General features: G+C 36.1%; 1 protein-coding gene across 2 annotated transcripts in view; it reads left to right on the forward strand.

The window, feature by feature from the left end:
- LOC123594530 overlaps positions 1 to 17,641 on the forward strand; it is a 414,794-nt gene that overhangs the window by 98,800 nt on the left and 298,353 nt on the right. Inside the window, exon 5 of one of the 2 annotated variants that reach the window (XM_045471283.1) lies at positions 17,595 to 17,633. The exons of the other annotated variant lie outside the window; for it this stretch is intronic. Within the exon in view, the coding sequence (XP_045327239.1) occupies positions 17,595 to 17,633 (39 nt within the window). The remainder of the gene's footprint in view (positions 1 to 17,594; positions 17,634 to 17,641) is intronic. 2 annotated transcript variants of the gene reach the window in all.

The raw sequence follows: 17,641 nt of genomic DNA on the forward strand, positions 1-17,641 counted from the left end.
AAACAAACTCCATGAAGTGGCAACAGCTAATGAATTGATCAAAAACTATTTAAGAAATATAATGGAACAAGAATTTAGAAGAATAGTCATAAAATTAATTGCTATGATTGAAATAGGTGTAGGGGATAGCAGAGAACCTATTGCTACAGAGATGAGGGGATGAAGAAATAGTCAGGAGGCTAAAAAATGCTATAAATGAGGGGCAAAATAAAATGGAGGCGACCACAGCTTGGATTAAAGAGGCAGAGGAGAGAATAGGTGAATTAGAAGATAAAATTGTGGAAAAAGAGGAAGCTGAGAAACAGAGAGATAAAAAAATCCAGGAGTATGAGGGGAGAATTAGGGGACTATGTGATGCAATAAAACAGAACAATATCCGTATCATAGGAATTCCAGAAGAGGAAGAGAGAGAAGGGGTGAAGGTGTACTTGCACAAATCATAGTTGAGAACTTCCCTGATCTGTGGAAGGAAAAAGACACTGAAATCCAAGAGGCACAGAGAACTTCCTTCAGACGTACTTGAATCTAACTTCTTCATGACATATCATAGTGAAACTGGCAAAATACAAGGATAAAGAGAAAATTCTGAAAGGAGCTAGGGATAAACATACTCTAACATATAAAGGGAGACCAATAACTCTAGTGAAAGATCTATCTACTGAAACTTGGCAGGCCAGAAAGGAATGGCAGAAAATCTTCAAGGTAATGAATAGATAAAAGAAAAATGCAGCTGAGAATCGTTTATCCCAGCAAGTCTGTCATTCAGAATAGAAAGAGAGACAAAGGTCTTCCCAAACAAACAAAAACTGAAGGAATTCATCACCACTAAAGCAGCCCTACAAGAGATTCTAAGGGGGACTCTGTGAGTGAAATGTTGCAAGGAACACAAAGTACCAGAGACATCACTATGAGCATGAAAGCTACAGACATCACAATGACTCTAAACCCATATCTTTCTATAATAACACTGAATGTAAATGGAGAAAATGCTCCAACCAAAAGACATAGGGTTTCAGAATGGACAAAAAAACACAAGACCCATCTATTTGCTGTCTACAAGAGACTCATATTAGACCTGAAGACACCTTCAGATTTAAAGTGAGGGGATGGAGAACTATCTATCATGCTACTAGAAGTCAAAAGAAAGCTGGAGTAGCCATACTTATACCACACAAACTAGACTTTAAATTAATGGTTGTAACAAGAGATGAACAAGGCCATTATATAATAATTACAGGGTCTATCCATCAGGAAGAGCTGACAATTATACATGTCAATGTGCCGAATACAGGAGCCCCCAAATATATAAAAAAATTAATCACAAACATAAGCAACCTTATTGGTAAGAATGTGATAATTGCAGGGAACTTTAATACTCCACTTAAAACATTGGATAGATCATATAGACACAGGATCAAAAAAGAAACAATGGCCCTGAATGATACATTGGATCAGATGGACTTGACAGATATATTTAGAACTCTGCATCCCAAAGCAACAGAATATACGTTCTTCTCAAGTGCACATGGAACATTCTCCAAGATAGATCACACACTGGGTCACAAAACAGCCCTTCATAAGTATAAAAGAACTGAGATCATACCATACACTCTATCAGACCACAATGCTATGAAGCTTGAAATCAACCACAGGAAAAAGTCTGGAAAACCTCCAAAAGCATGGAGGTTAAAGAACACCCTACTAAAGAATGAATGCGTCAATCAAGCCATTAGAAAAGAAATTTAAAAATATAGGGAAACAAATGAAAATGAAAAGACAACAATGCAAATGCTTTGGGATGCAGCAAAGGCAGTCCTGGGAGGAAAATACATTGCAATCCAGGTCTATTTCAAGAAACAAGAAAACTCCCAATACAAAATCTAACAGCGCACCTAAAGGAAATAGAAGTAGAACGGCAAAGACACTCCAAACCCAGCAGAAGAATAGAAATAATAAAGATCAGAGCAGAAATAAACAATATAGAATCTAAAAAAACTGTAGAGCAGATCAATGAAGCCAAGAGTTGGTGTGTTGAAAAAATAAACAAAATTGATAAACCTCTAGCCATGCTTCTCAAAAAGAAAAGGGAGATGACCCAAATAGATAAAATCATGAATGAAAATGGAATTATTACAACCAATTAGAAATAAAGCAATTATCAGGGAATAGTATGAAAAATTATATGCCAACAAACTGGACAACCTGGAAGAAATGGACAAATTCCTAAACACCCACACACTTCCAAAACTCAAACAGGAAGAAATAGAAAGCTTGAACAGACTCATAACCAATGAAGAAATTGAATCAGTTATCAAAAATCTCCCAACAAATAAGAGTCCAGGACCAGATGACTTCCCTGGGGAATTCTACCAAACATTTAAAACATAGCTAATACCTATCCTTCTCAAGCTATTCCAAAAAATAGAAAGGGAAGGAAAACTTCAAGAGTTATTCTATGAAGCCAGCATTACTTTGATTCCTAAACCAGACAGAGACCCAGTAAAAAAAGAGAACTACAGGCCAATATCCCTGATGAATATGGATGCAAAATCCTCAATAAGATACTAGCAAATCAAATTCAACAGCATATAAAAATAATTATTCACCATGATCAAGTGGGATTCATTACTGGGCTGCAGGGCTGGTTCAACATTCGAAAATCAATCAATGTGATACATCACATTAATAAAAGAAAAGATAACCATATGATCCTGTCAATCGATGCAGAAAAAGCATTTGACAAAATTCAGCATCCTTTCTTAATAAAAACAGTCAAGAAAGTCGGGATAGAAGGAACATACTTAAACATCATAAAAGCCATTTATTAAAAGCCCACAGCTAATATCATCCTCAATGGGGAAATACTGAGAGCTTTCCCTTGAGATCAGGAATGAAACAGAAATGTCTACTCTCACCGCTGTTGTTTAACATAGTGTTGGAAGTTCTAGCATCAGCAATCAGACAACAAAAGGAAATCAAAGGCATCAAAATTGGCAAAGATGAAGTTGAGCTTTCACTTTTTGCAGATGACATCATAGTATAAATAGAAAACCCGATAGACTCCACCAAAAGTCTGCTAGATCTGATACATGAATTCAACAAGTCGCAGGATACAAAATTAATGTACAGAAATCAGTTGCATTCTTCTACACTAATAATGAAGAAACATAAAGACAAATAAAGAAACTGATCCCATTCACAATTGCACCAAGAAGCATAAAATACCTAGGAATAAACCTAAGCAAAGATGTCAAAGATCTGTATGCTGAAAACTATAGAAAGCTTATGAAGGGAATTTTAGAAGATACAAAGAAATGGAAAATCATTCCATGCACATGGATTGGAAGAATAAATATTGTTCAAATGTCAATACTACCCAATGCTATCTACACATTCAATGCAATCCCAATCAAAATTGCACCAGCATTCTTCTCGAAGCTAGAACAAGCAATCCTAAAATTTGTAAAGAACCACAAAAGACGCTGAATAGCCAAAGTAATTTTGAAGAAGACCAAAGCAGGAGGCATCACAATCCCAGACTTTAGCCTCTACTACAAAGCTGTAATCATCAAGTGAGCATGGTATTAGCATAAAAACAGACACATAGACCAGTGGAATAGAATAGAGACTCCAAAATTATACCTACAAAAGTATGGCCAACTAATCTTTGACAAAGCAGGAAAGAATGTCCAAAGAAAAAGACAGTCTCTTTCACAAACGGTGTTGGGAAACCTGGACAGCAACTTGCAGAAGAATGAAACTAGACCACTTTCTTATACCATTCACAAAAATAAACTCAAAATGCATAAAGTGCCTGACTATGAGACAGGAAACGATCAAAACCCTAGAGGGGAAAGCAGGAAAATCCCTCTCTGACCTCAGCCACAACAATTTCTTACTTGACACATCCCAAAGCAAGGGAATTAAAAGCAAAAATCAACTCTTGGGACCTCATGAAGATAAAAAGCTTCTGCACAGCAAAGGAAAAAATCAGCAAAACTAATAGGTAACCAACAGAATGGGAAAAGATATTTGCAGATGACATATAGGACAAAGAGCTAGTATCCACAGTGTGTAAAGAACTCATTAACTCTGCACCTGAAAAACAAATAATCCAGTGAAGAAATGGGCAGAAAACATGAATAGACACTTCTCTAAAGAAGACATCCAGATGGCCAACAGGCACATGAAAAAGATGCTCAACGTCACTCCTCATCAGAGAAATAGAAATCAAAACCACACTCAGATTCCACCTCATATCACTCAGAGTGGCTAAAACGAACAAATCAAGAGACTATAAATGCTGGTGAGGATGTGGATAAACGGGAACCCTTGTGCACTGCTAGTGGGAATTCAAACTGGTGCAGCCACTTTGTAAAATAGTGTGGAGGTTCCTCAAAAAATTAAAAATAGACCTACCCTATGACCCAGCAATAGCACTGCTAGGAATTTACCCAAGGGATATAGGAGTGCTGATGCATAGGGGCACTTGTACCCCAATGTTTATAGTAGCACTTTCAACAATAGCCAAATTATGGAAAGAGCCTAAATGTTCATCCACTGATGAATGGATAAAGAAATTGTGGTTTATGTACATAATGGAATACTACGTGGCAATGAGAAAGAATGAAATATGGCCTGTTGTAGCAACGTGGATGGAACTGGAGAGTGTGATGCTAAATGAAATAAGTCATATAATGAAAGACAGATACCATATGTTTTCACTGTTATGTGGATCCTGAGAAACTTAACCAAAGACCATGGGGGAGGGAAGGAAACAAAAAGTTAGAGAAAGAGGGAGGCAAACCATAAGAGACTCTTAAAAGCTGAGAACAAACTGTGGGTTGATGTGGGGTGGGAGTGAGGGGAGGGTGGGTGAGTGGTATTGAGTGGGGCACCTGTTGGGATGAGCACTGGGAGTTGTATGGAAACCAATTTGAGAATAAATTTCATATTAAAAATAAATAAATAAATAAATAAAATTTTAAAAATAAAAAAATTAAAGTTAAAAATATATTAAAATTAAAAACGCACACGCAAAACAATCGAATAAATCATGCTCGATTCTTGGTGTGTTTTGGTCTGGGTGTTGAACGTTGTTTGATAGATTAGAGATAAAAAGAGGGAAAAAAAGGAAATTGTTTGAGAATTTGAATAAATGAATACACTGAAGTAGACTAGGATAAAATTATGGGAGTAAAATAGAATTTGAAAAAAATATATACAAAAGTAAAGAATATAGTAGAAAAAATTAAATTATTTTTAATAAAAATTAAAAGTAAAAATGATTTTTTCTCTTTATTGAAGAAAAATAAAAGAAACAAAAAGGAGAAAAAAGAAAAACAAGGAAATCAGTTGAAAATTTGAAAAAGTTAATACACTGTAGTAGACTAAAATAAAATGATGGAAGTAAAATAGAATTTGAAAAAATTACATAAAAGTAATAAATATAGTAAAAAAGAATGAAAAATATTTTTAATTAAAATTGAAAATAAAATTATTTATTTCTCTTTACGTATTCAATGAAAACAAAGAAGGTAAAAAGAAGAAAAAAGAATGAAAATTGAATAGGTGGACCCGATAACAGATTGAAATACGAGTGAAATTACCTCGTTTTCCCCTAAAAGTCAGAGTATGAAATGCTTTATAGTCCTTAAACTAAGCACGTGGTGAGACTTGTGTTCTTGAAGAGCGAGGTTGGCCCAATTGGGCGGGGCTCAATGTAACGGCTCCGTTATCCACTAGATGGCGCTGCTAGCCTACTGGGGTGGAGTGTTGCGGCGCTCATAGGTGTGTATGCGCATGCGTGGGAGTGGTGAAAATGGCTTCACACAGCTACCCAGTCTCTAGTGTCAGAACTCTCCTCTCCCCAATCAACAATCGCACACCCGTCCTCTGTCTTCAGCTTTCGTCCACTGCCCACTTTTTCACTGTCTGTGACCAAGCCCCAAGCAGTACCTCTCTCCCAAGTTCTAAGATGTGGCTGTATTCCCCGGCCCCTTACTTTGAAGGACTGCGGCTTTGACCCGTTCACCCCTCTGCAGCCGGGTCTCACCGAGCAATGGCCGAATGCTGGCTGCACCCAGGAACGCCTGCTGGACCCTGCTGCTGCTGGCGCCCCAAGACTGCGGCCAGGTGCCAGCCCGCCCCAGAAAAAGTTCACAAGATAGTGTAGCAGTAGCATTACAGGTATTATGGAAAATCACAACACACATCTGGCACCAAGCTTCACCCTTAATGACCTTCTTCCAACACCAGCAAATGTGGCCATTCCCTGGGGTCTGCTGGGGCCTGGTGGCCTCAACAGTCTCTACCAAATGTCCTTCCATCAGTGGAACCGCTTTTCCCTGTGTGGCCCGAGAACCTCCGAGACCCCACTCTGCTTCTGGGGATTCGACCTTCCCACCAGAGCACTGCCAGGTATCGAGCTACAGAGTTTCAGACTCTACACTCCACCTATTTACAGTCTTAATGGAATTTAAACCCTCTTCTTTCTACTTTCTCCCTTTTTAGTTTAGTCCCTGTGGCTGTTTCCAATTTTCCACTTTCTCTCCATCTGATTTTGGGGAGGGGTGCTTTTCCCGTAACCCCATCCCCCATCTTCGTCCTCTCTCTGCCTGCAAAAGTGGCTCCCTGCCTGTTGCAGCTTCTCTCTCCCCAAGTTCACCTCTCCATGCCATGTACCTCCTGAATTCTGTGGTTCAGTTTGTGCAAATTGTTGTGTTAATCCTCCATTCAGTTTTCTAGGTGTGCAGGATGGTTTAGCGTTGGTCTGGCTATATTTCATGGACACGAGACACTCAAAAAACTTCCGTGCTGTTCTGCCATCTTGGCTCCCCTCATAAAATGGTTTAGTTTTAACAGTCACATATACTATTTAAACACCAGTTTATTTCTACATGGAAGACTTACATTGGAGACTATTGATTATATCAAGGGGTCAAGTAGTTTTTCCCTGCAGAGCAGAATGCCATTTTTAAAATACTGGATGAAAAGAAGAATAAAAATATTTTATGTGGGAAAAACTAATAAAAGTGTCAATTTCTTCCAACTAGCCAGCAATTCTCTAGAATATCTTGACATCAACATTGTTTCTAATTATTAGATAATTTCATAAATATTTGTGATTATGCTACCATGTTACCCATCCTTAGCAGCATGTTTTAAAGAATATTCTTTTGATAAAAAGGGAAAAAGGATTTGTAATGTGTCAGTACTTCACTCAAATTATGGAGGTATATATGAGCCTGAATATCTTAAAAACTTATACCCTATAAATGTTCCATGACAATGTTTATCTTGCCTGGGATCTGCCTGAATAAAACACGTTGGCCAAAAGCCAAGCTATAAACCATATTTCATTGAATTTAAGAATAAGCCATTGAAATGTGCCATTATATAATTTATCACTGTGAAAAAAATAAAAGCTACCAATTAAGCTAGTCCAATTCTTTTTACCCATGTGGGTAAACAATAACATCCTGATTTAACAAATTTTAAAATACAAAAATACATCTGCCTTCTCCAAACATTGAAATATTGTATTTGTAAGTTTATATGGTCCCTAAGACACAGATTGTGATAATATTTTGAAAGATCAAACTAAAAAGTAACACATGTTCCTAGAGGTCATAGGTAAGTTTTCATATAGCTGAATAACAATGACTTTTGATAAGGAGGTTACTGTTTCAAATTCTGAAAATGAGTCAAGTATCATATCATATAATGTGTATCATATTATAATATTATATTTTAACTGGATATCTGGAGTTTGCAGGGTAGAATAAATGATAATTTGATTAGAAGAAAAATTCTCAAAAAATATGACCTAGAAATAATCAAACAGAAAAAGTGGTGAGGGGAAAGTTTCTAAATAATAAATGATTTCTTAGTAAAGAGTATATCTGTTTTATTTCTGTGCTTTCATGGAGAGATGGAACTTGAAAAATGAGAGAAGAAATCAGCAATAGTGGAATGTAACTATTCTTGGCATATATTTAATAGAAACCATCATAATTTCCTTAATGTCAAGTCAAAAGTAGATACATGTGCATGTACCGCTTTTAATCAATATTTTTGAATCCTTTCAATAAATACCTAGTATCGCAATTGCTAGGTTGTAGGATAGCTCCATTTTTAACTTTTTGAAGAATGTCCATACTGTTTTTCAGAGTGGCTGCACCAGTGTGAACTCCCACTAACAGTATAAGAGAGTTCCCCTTTCTCTGTACCCTCACCAACATCTGTTGTTTCCTGTGTTAATTTTAGCCATTCTGACAGGTTTGAGATAGTATCTCATTGCGGTTTTGATTTCAGTTTTCCTGATGAAGAGTGATGCTGAGCACCTTTTCATGAGTCTGTTGGCCATGTGATGTCTTCTTGGGAAAATGGCCTATTCATGACTTCTGCCCATTTCTTAACTGGATTATTTGTTTTTTTTGGGGGGGGGAGTATTGGGTTTGATAAGTTCTTTACAGATTTTGGATACTAACCCTTTATCAGATATGTCATTTGCAGATATCTTCTCCTATTCCCTAGGCTGCCTTTTAGTTTTGTTGATTGGTCCCTTCATTGTGCAGAAGCTTTTTAGTTTGATGAAGTCCCAATAGTTTATTTTTGCTTTTGATTCTCATGCCTCCAGAGATGTGTCTAGCTAGTAAGAAGTTGCTATGGCCAATGTCATAGAGGTTTAAGAAGTTACTATGGCCAATGTCAAAGAGGTTGCTGCCTGTGTTTTCCTTCAGGATTTCGATGATGATTTCCTGTCCCACATTTAGGTCTTCCATCCATTTGGAATTTTAGTGGATGGTGTAAGAAAGTGGTCCAGTTTCATTCTTCTGCATGTTGCTGTCCCGTTTTCCCTACACCATTTGTTGAAGAGAGTGTCTCTTTTCAATTGAATATTCTTTCCTGCTTTGTCAAATATGCTTTGGATATTCTTTTCCTGATTATTTTACCATATACTTGTGGGTCCGTTTCTCAGTTTTCTATTCTGTTCCATTGATCCATGTGTTTGTATTTGTGCCATTACCATACTGTCTTGATGACTACAATGTTTTAATATAGCCTGAAGTCTAGAATTGTTATGACTCCAGCTTTTTTTTTTCAAGGTTGCTTTGGCTATTCAAGGTCTTTTTTGGTTCCATATAAATTTTAGGATTTTTTGTTGTAGCTCTGTAAAAAATGTTGGTGGTATTGTGATAAGGATTGCATTAAATGTGTAGATTGCTTTGGGTAGTATAAAGATTTTAACAATATTTGATTTTCCAATCCATGAGCATGGCATATTTTTCCATTTCTTTGTGTCATCTTCAATTTCTTTCATAAGTGCTCTAGGGGTGCCTGGGCGACTCAGTTGGTTAAGCCTCCAACTCTTGGTTTCAGCTCAGGTCATTATCTCACAGTTTTGTGAGTTTGAGCCCCACATCAGGCTCTGCACTGACAGAGCTCTCTCTCCCTCTCTCTCTGCCCCTCCCTGGCTCATGTTGTCTCTGTTTCTCTCAAAAATAAATAAACTTAAAAAAATAAGTGTTCTATAGTTTTCAGAGTACAGATCTTTTTACCTCCTTGGCTAGGTTATTTCAAGGTATTATTAAGGTTTTTGCTGTAATTGTTAATTGGATCAATTCCTTGATTTCTCTTTCTCCTGCTTCATTATTGATGTATAGAAATGCAACAGATTTCTGTATGTTGCTTTTGTATCCTGCAATTCTGCTCAATTTGTTTATTAGTACTAGCAGTGTTTTCGTGGAGTATTTCTGGTTTTGACAGAGTATCATGTAATGTGTGAATAGTGAAAGTTGGACTTCTTTCTTGCCCATCTGGATGCCTTTTACTTTTGTTGTTGTTGTTGTCTGATTGCTGAGGCTAGAACTTAGAGGACTGTGTTAAATAAAAATGGTGAGAGTGGACATCCTTGTCTTTTTCCTGACCATAAAAGAAAATTCTGTTTTTCCCCATTGAGGACGAAATTAACTGTGGGTCTTTATATTGTTCTTTATGATGTTGAGATGAATTCCTAATATCCCTTCTTTGTTGAGGGTTTCTATCAAGAATGGATGCTGTATTTTGTCAAATGATTTTTCTGCATCTATTGACAGGGTCATATGTTTCTTATCCTTTCTTTTATTAATGTGATGTGTCTCACTAATTGATTTGTAAATATTGAACCACCCCTTCAACCCAGAAATAAATCCCACTTGATTGTGGTGAATAATTCTTTCAATGTACTGTTGTTTTCAGTTTGCTCATATTTTGTTAAGAATGTTTGCATCCATGTTCATCAGGGATATTAGCCTGTAATTCTTCTTTACTGGGGCCTTTTTCTGGTTTTTGAATCAAGGTAATGCTGGCCTCATAGAATGAGTTTGGAAGTTTTCCTTCCATTTCTATTTTTTGTAAGAGTTTGAGAAGAATAGGTATTAACTCTTTTTTATACATCTAGTAGAATTCCCCTGGGAATCCATATGATTCTAGACTTGTGTTTTTTGGGAGATTTTTGATTACTGATTCAATTTCTTTACTGGTTATGGGTCTGTTCAACTTTTCCATTTCTTCCTGTTTCAGTTTTGGTAGTGTATATGTTTCTAGGAATTTGTCCATTTCTTCCAGATTGCCCATTTTATTGGCATATACTATTCTCTTATTGTTTTTATTTCTGCTGTGTTAGTTGTGATTTTATTTATTTGGGTTTTTTTCTCCTTTCTTTTTGATAAGTCTGGCTAGGGGTTTATCAATTGTATTAATTCTTTCAAAGAACTAGTTTTTAGTTTTGTTGATCTGTTCTAATGAATTTTTTTTTCTATATCATTTATTTCCGCTCTAATCATTATTATTTCCTGTATTCTGCTGGCTTTAGGATTTATTTGCTGTTCTTTTTTTCTACTTCCTTTAGGTGTAACATTAGTTTGTATATTTGAGACTTTTCTTGCTTCTTGAGTTAGACCTGTATTGCTATATACTTCCCCTCTTATGGCCATCTTTGCTGCAATCCAAAGGTTTTAGACTGTCTTGTTTTCATTTGCATTTGCTTCCATGTATTTTTTATTAATTTATTCTTTAATTTCCTAGTTAGCCCATTCATTTAGTGGATGTTCCTTAACCTCCATGTACTTGTAGTCTTTCCAAATTTTTTTCTTGTGGTTGACTTAAAGTTTATATCACTGTGGTCTGAACATATGTGCAGTATCATCTCTATCTTTTTTAAATCGTTTGGCCTGATTTGTGACTCAGTATGTTATCTCTTCTGGAGAATATGTGCTCTCAAAAAGAATGTGTATTGTGCTGCTTTAGAATGAAATTTTCTGAATATATCTGTTAAGTCTATCTGGTCCCATGTGTCATTCAAAGCCATTGTTTCCTTGTTGAGTTTCTGCTTAGATGATCTGTCCATCGTTGTGAGTGGGGTGTTAAAGTCCATTACTATTATTTTATTGTTATCAATAAGTTTTTTCATGTTTGTTATCAATTGGTTTATGTATTTGGGTGTTTTCAAGTTGGCATAAATATTTACAATTGTTAAAGTCTCTTGTTGGATAGACCCCTGGATTATAATATACTGCCCTTCTTCAGTATTTGGTTTAAAAGTTACAGTCTTTGGTTTAAAATATAGTTCCTCAAAATAAGTCTGGCCACGTTGCCTTTATTTTGATGTCCATTAGCATGACAGATGGATTTCTATCCCCTCACTCTCAATCTGCATAGATCTTTAGGCCTAAAAATGAGTCTGGGACTGCTGGGTGGCTCAGTTGGTTGAGAATCTGACTCTTGATTTCAGCTCAAGTCATGATCCCAGGGTAGTGGTATTGAGCCCTGCATCAAGCTCCATGAAAGCGTAGAGCTTACTTAAGATTCTCTCACTCTCCCTCTGTCCCTTTCCCCTGCTCATGCTCCCTCTCTCTCTTTAAAAAGAATGAAATAAAGTGAGTATGGTTTAGGCTGAATATAGATGGGTCTTGTTTTTTTATCCATTCTGACACTTTTGTTTGTAGTATTTAGTCCATTTACATTTAGAGTGATTATTGAGACATATTAATTTAGTGGATTGTATTACCTGTAAGGTCATTGTTTCTGGAGATTTTCTCTGTTCCTTTCTAATATTTGTTGTCTTTTATTTTTCTTTCCCACTCAAAGAGTCCCATTTAATATTTCTTGCAGAGCTTGTTTAGTTTTCATGAACTCTTTTAGTTGTTGCTTGTGTGGGAAACTATCTCTCCCCCTATTCTGAATGACAGACTTGCTGGATAAAGTATTCTTGGCTGCATATTTTTCCCATTCAGCATATTGAATATATCATGCCCTTCTGGCCTGCCAGGTTTCTGTGGAGAGGTCTGCTACTAACCTGATTTGTCTTCCCTTGTAGTTTTGGGATTTCTTTTCTCCTGCTACTCTCAGGATCCTTTCCTTATGTTTTTCACTTTGCAAGTTTTCCAATGATATGTGTTGGTGTCAGCCTGCTTTTGTTGATTTTGATGGGAGTTCTCTGTGACTTCTGTATATGGATATATGTTTCTTTCCCTAGATTAGAGAAGTTTTCAGCTATAATTTTCTCAAATAAACCTTCTTCCCTGTTTCCCTCTCTTCTTCTGGGACTCCTATGATACAAATGTTATGACACTATATGTAATTGCTGAATTCCCTAAATCTATGTTTATGACCCAATATTTTTCTTTCCCTCTTACTTTCAGCTTCATTATTTTCTATAATTTTATCTTCTATATTACTTATTCATATTTCTGCTACTTCCATCATTCTGGTCATTACATCCAGTTCATTTCACATCTCAGTTATAGCATTTTTTATTTCGATCTGACTAGTTTTTAGTTTTTTTTTTTTTCTCTGCGATGAGGGTCTTTCTGGTTTCTTCTATTCTTTTCTGAAGCCCAGGTAGTATCTTTAATATTCTTGTTTTAAATTCTGATTTAGGCATATTCTTTATGTATATTGTGATTAACTCCCTAGCTGTGATCTCTTCTTGTTCTTTCTTTTGGGATGAATTTCTCCAGCTTGGCATTTTGTGTAGGTCTCTGTGTTTTGTGTGATTGTAAAGCCTGTTCCTGGTCCTATTTCCACTATAGCTGAAGTGTTGCAGCAGTCTATGATCAGTAGATCTGGTGTCTGAGGTGTGTGTGGCGGGGGGGAAGGGGGAGGTTGTGCTAATCTTATGGGGGGGGGCTTGCTGCTGTTCTGTTTCTTAATCACACTTGGCCTAATAAAAACGCACCATCAGAGAACGGGGAGAGCAGGGTTGGTGTAAGCCACTCAAGTCTCCACTGTATGCACTGTGTTGCTTCCTGAAGTCCATCTGTGATGATAGAGGTGAAAACTGACATTGCTTCAATCTCTTCCCTGAGGAGAGGAGTGCCAGCCCCTGTTCAGGAAGCCCTCATAGAAGAACGAACAATCTGCCCTCATATGTCCTAGACTTCCATCAGATCTCTGCCTTCACTCTGTGTCCAAGCCATCTGGCCATCTGGCAGTGCATGCTTCTGTGTTTTATCTCATGCACATGCCTGTTTTTCAGAACTCCAAATTTTAGGCTCCTGGCACAGTGCAGACTCACACTGATCCTCTGGAGGTGGGTCTCACCCTGCTGTTATTAGTGCAGGTTTGTTCCAGAAGGGCACTGCATGATTCTGCAAAGTCTTGGATTTCACAGTAAAGTGTAGCAAAAAGCTGCCATCCAGGTTAGCTGCCCTCAGCAGGCATCTCTGCTCATATGCTAATGAAAGGGGTAGCCCTATAGCACCTGACAGCTCTTTTGTTCCCTGAAAAGTAGTGCCACCTCTCCCAAATATACCCCAAGAAGGGTAGAACTATTATCTCTCAGCGCAACCTGGAGATCCTCAGAGCATGCTGTCTAATCCCGAACCTCTGACTTTCTTATCCACAAGAGTACAACTATGCCTGATGGTCTTGACAGACTTTGAGCTCTGCTGCTTATAAAAACGGTGATCATCAGACCTTCTCATTTTCTCAGTCAACAGTTTTTGCATGTGTTTTTCTTGTGCAATCCCCTGCATTCTGCTTTCTCTCTCTCTCTGTCTCTCCTATCTCTCTGAGCAGGGCTCCCTCCCCTCAACAGCACCCATGATTCTTTTCTCCTCCAAGTCACATCTCTGTACCTCTAGCTTCCACAATGTGGACTCCTTTCTCCCTCCAGTTGTGCAGTTTGTTCTCTCAGTCTTTAGATAGATTTCCTGTGTGTTCAGAATGATTTGATAATTATCTAGCTGTGTTTCAGGGATGAGGCAAGTATAATGTTCTCCTACTTCTCCACCATCTTAACTCTTCTTCCTCCCAGCTTTCATTTTTTAAATCAGCTAAACAAGAAGAAAAAGGTTTTGAATTTTTATACTTACCCATATTCATCTTTTCTTGGTCAAGAAAGTAGTATCATGTATTATTAAAAACCTCAGCAGGACTTTTATGACTCTGGAGGAAGGTCCCTCTTTTTTGGAAAGACAAGTTAACATTTGTTGTAAGATACCCATATGTAATTACATATTTTTAACTGTGTATTGCCATGCAGTGAGGAAATGTTCAATGGATTTGTCATCAAAGCATGGAGTTTTCTTTAAAAGATTTATTTTTGCAATTGGGCTTTCTCTTCTCTTTGAGCTAATTACAAAGAACAGTAATAGGCAAGAACAATATCAATAAAGAAAGATTATTGATGTAGTAGATGTTTATACATGTGTTTGTATGCATTTGACAGTGTGGATACAGTAAATTAATTTGGACATGTGTCAAAAGTAATCATTGAGATTTAATAACATTTAATAAATGAAAATTGTATTTCATATAATTAAAGTTTAAGTTAATATGAACATAATTACTGACAATTATCATAAGATAATGTCATTACAAGTAGAAATTCAACCCTGTGACTCCAAGGGTTTGCATCCCTCAGAGGAGTAGGGAATTTTCTGTGTTCGGAATCAAGTAATAGGAATTAATTGATCTATAGCTCTCCAATATGTCCACTTAGTATCCCAGATCACCATAATTACTATCAGTGCCATTTAAAGAGTTTGGGAAGCCTTTACAAAGATTTACAATTGATCGTTATTACAAGAAAAATAATAACTGGGGAATAATCAGGATACAAATTTTTCAAAATAGAAAAATAGAAGGAAAGGTGATAATCATATTTCAAAAATTACATATTATAATCCAATCCTTTATCATATGGAAAATTAATTTATTTCTGTGTTCTTTTCTGAATTTAGCTAGTTTATGTAGCTCATGCTTAAATATGGGGCAGAATCCATCACTCTATTTTAAGAAATCTGTTGTTACTTCCTGTATCCAACTTTTCAGAACAGAAAATGTCATCAAGTGTGGGTTAACGTTTATTTTATGGAATATTTTCTTGTATCTGAGAAATTCAGAAAAAGAAGAAAAACACTATTGCATTATTATGCCACTATTGCTTAATTTTATATAAAATCTCATGTACTTTGAAGTTTGGAATAGAATACCAGACACTCTGAAAGTTTATTTTCCTATATCACTCCTCTTAAATATTGAGTAGAAGCATGTAAAAATGTCTACCTATACTTCCATGGTGGAACTAATTCATAAAGCACACTACAAAATAAAGCACACAATAAAATTAGACTGGCAAGCAGTCTTTTGAGATACTCAGGCTATTGTTCCCTGCTTCATCCCTGGGAAATATAGAGATTACTGTACAGCTTCCTTTCAAAATATGTCCAGTTGCTCCTTTGTCCCACATTGCTATAACAAATGGTGGTTAGTTGTAACCATGTTAACAGAATGGAATGTGATTTACATGATGACAAAGCAGATGCTTTAATGTTCAGCAGTCAAAAGGAAAGATCAGTAACTGATTTCTTGGCTTCAAGACTTACTTAACTCATTCAAGTTAATTTTACCTGCAATGAAATTCTTTGGAGATTATCTAAGAACAAAATTTAAAAATCTTTGTCTCCCATCTCAGAAATATAAACCTTTCTGGCATGTGTACACTATTCATTAAAATGTCCTTTATTTCTTCTTCTTTCCCAATATAATGAAGTTAGATTCCAATAGGTCTGAACAGCATAAATAGAAGGGAAAAAGCCTTCAATTAATTTATTTACTAAGTACCCCAGAACAATGTGTTAATGGATGGCAAATTTTGAGGAAATTACATTATAATGAAAATAATTTAATTGTACTGGGAATGAAAAAATACACAGTTATGAAAATAACTGGGTCTGCTTATGAGTGTAAACTAGACATAGTCTTACTCTACTTTCTGTGATATCATAGTTCTGGCTAACTAATTCTATGTTCTAAAACGTTATCACTTTTTAAATATTCTTTTCATTATTTATGTTATAGTTATATTGAAGTTGACCTAAACTCATGGTTCAAATAATTCCCTTTCAGTGCTCTTCTTTTTTACCCAGAGAAATATGGGTGGCTCTCTGTTCTGTGAAGGAAGCCAATGCAGCTCATTTTCATATCTGTTAATTATTACAGCTCTTGTTAGGCCTTACCATCAATATATATTTGCAATTAAAGCTCATTGCCCTTTCTTTTTATTCTTTAGCATTCTACAAGAAAAAGCTTAAGTATTTATAAAGCCATGAAATCCAAATAACCCTATCTTTTGGTCTTTCTTCTACAATCTCATTTTTCTGGCCCCATTAATAGAAATTAAATATAAGTACTAAGGATGTGTAATATTAAAAAAAAAACAAACAACTAATGCCTGGACAACTGTTTTACCAGACATCTGGTTCCACACTGGCTGATTGCATGGTAAGCCAAAAGTTAGGGAAATTGCATTACTATCATTAGGTGGTTTATCACTTAAGTATTCTAAAGAGCAGGAATTTCCTCAAGTTCTTTCATAGTTATTTAAATTCAAGAATTGGTAGCTGGTTGATTTTTTATATTGACTCTGAGGTAAGTTACAGTTGTGATGGGGGACTTGAACTATTTGGACAGCTGCTTGGAAATGTCATTCTATTAATAGCAAGACATGTGTCTGACTATGCCCGCCATTCCCTTCCTTCATTACAATTTATTATGAGATGACATGGTCACTTTTTTCCAAGGCTTCTAGGTCTTCTAAATAGCTCTTTTTTGTTCAAAATTTGGACCAGAGAAACTTCCTTTCATGGTTTTCTTTTCTGAGAAATGAAATTGCCAAGAGTGCAAGTCTTCAGACTCAGGTGAAGTTTTTCTCAGGGTATGGGGATGGGAACTAAATATTTAACATATTACTTCAGAAGGAGGGTCAATAATCTTATGGGGGAGATGCCAGAAGTTTAAGAAGTTAGAACTTTTGTCTTAAAGAGCTGTTTTACAAAGTATCTCCAAACATAAATATTCTGTGAGATATAAAAATGTTGAATGAATATAAACACAATTTGCAGATGATTAAATAACTGCACTAAAATACTAGTATTTAATGCATTTAAGCTTAATTCCTACAAAAGTAGAATTGAAGCTCATTGTGCATTAATTATAGTTCACCTTATCTTGGCTTTCTTAACAGCTTAACTTCTTTTTAAAATATAGTTTCCTCTTCCTTGGCTGTATATTCTTCCTAAATTATTTTGATTTTTTCCTCTTAGAATAAAGTTGAAAGGCAAGATATGCCAGGAGAAGATCAGGTAAGAAA

This window comes from Leopardus geoffroyi, chromosome X (assembly GCF_018350155.1).
Source record: "Leopardus geoffroyi isolate Oge1 chromosome X, O.geoffroyi_Oge1_pat1.0, whole genome shotgun sequence".
Taxonomy (NCBI): domain Eukaryota; kingdom Metazoa; phylum Chordata; class Mammalia; order Carnivora; family Felidae; genus Leopardus; species Leopardus geoffroyi.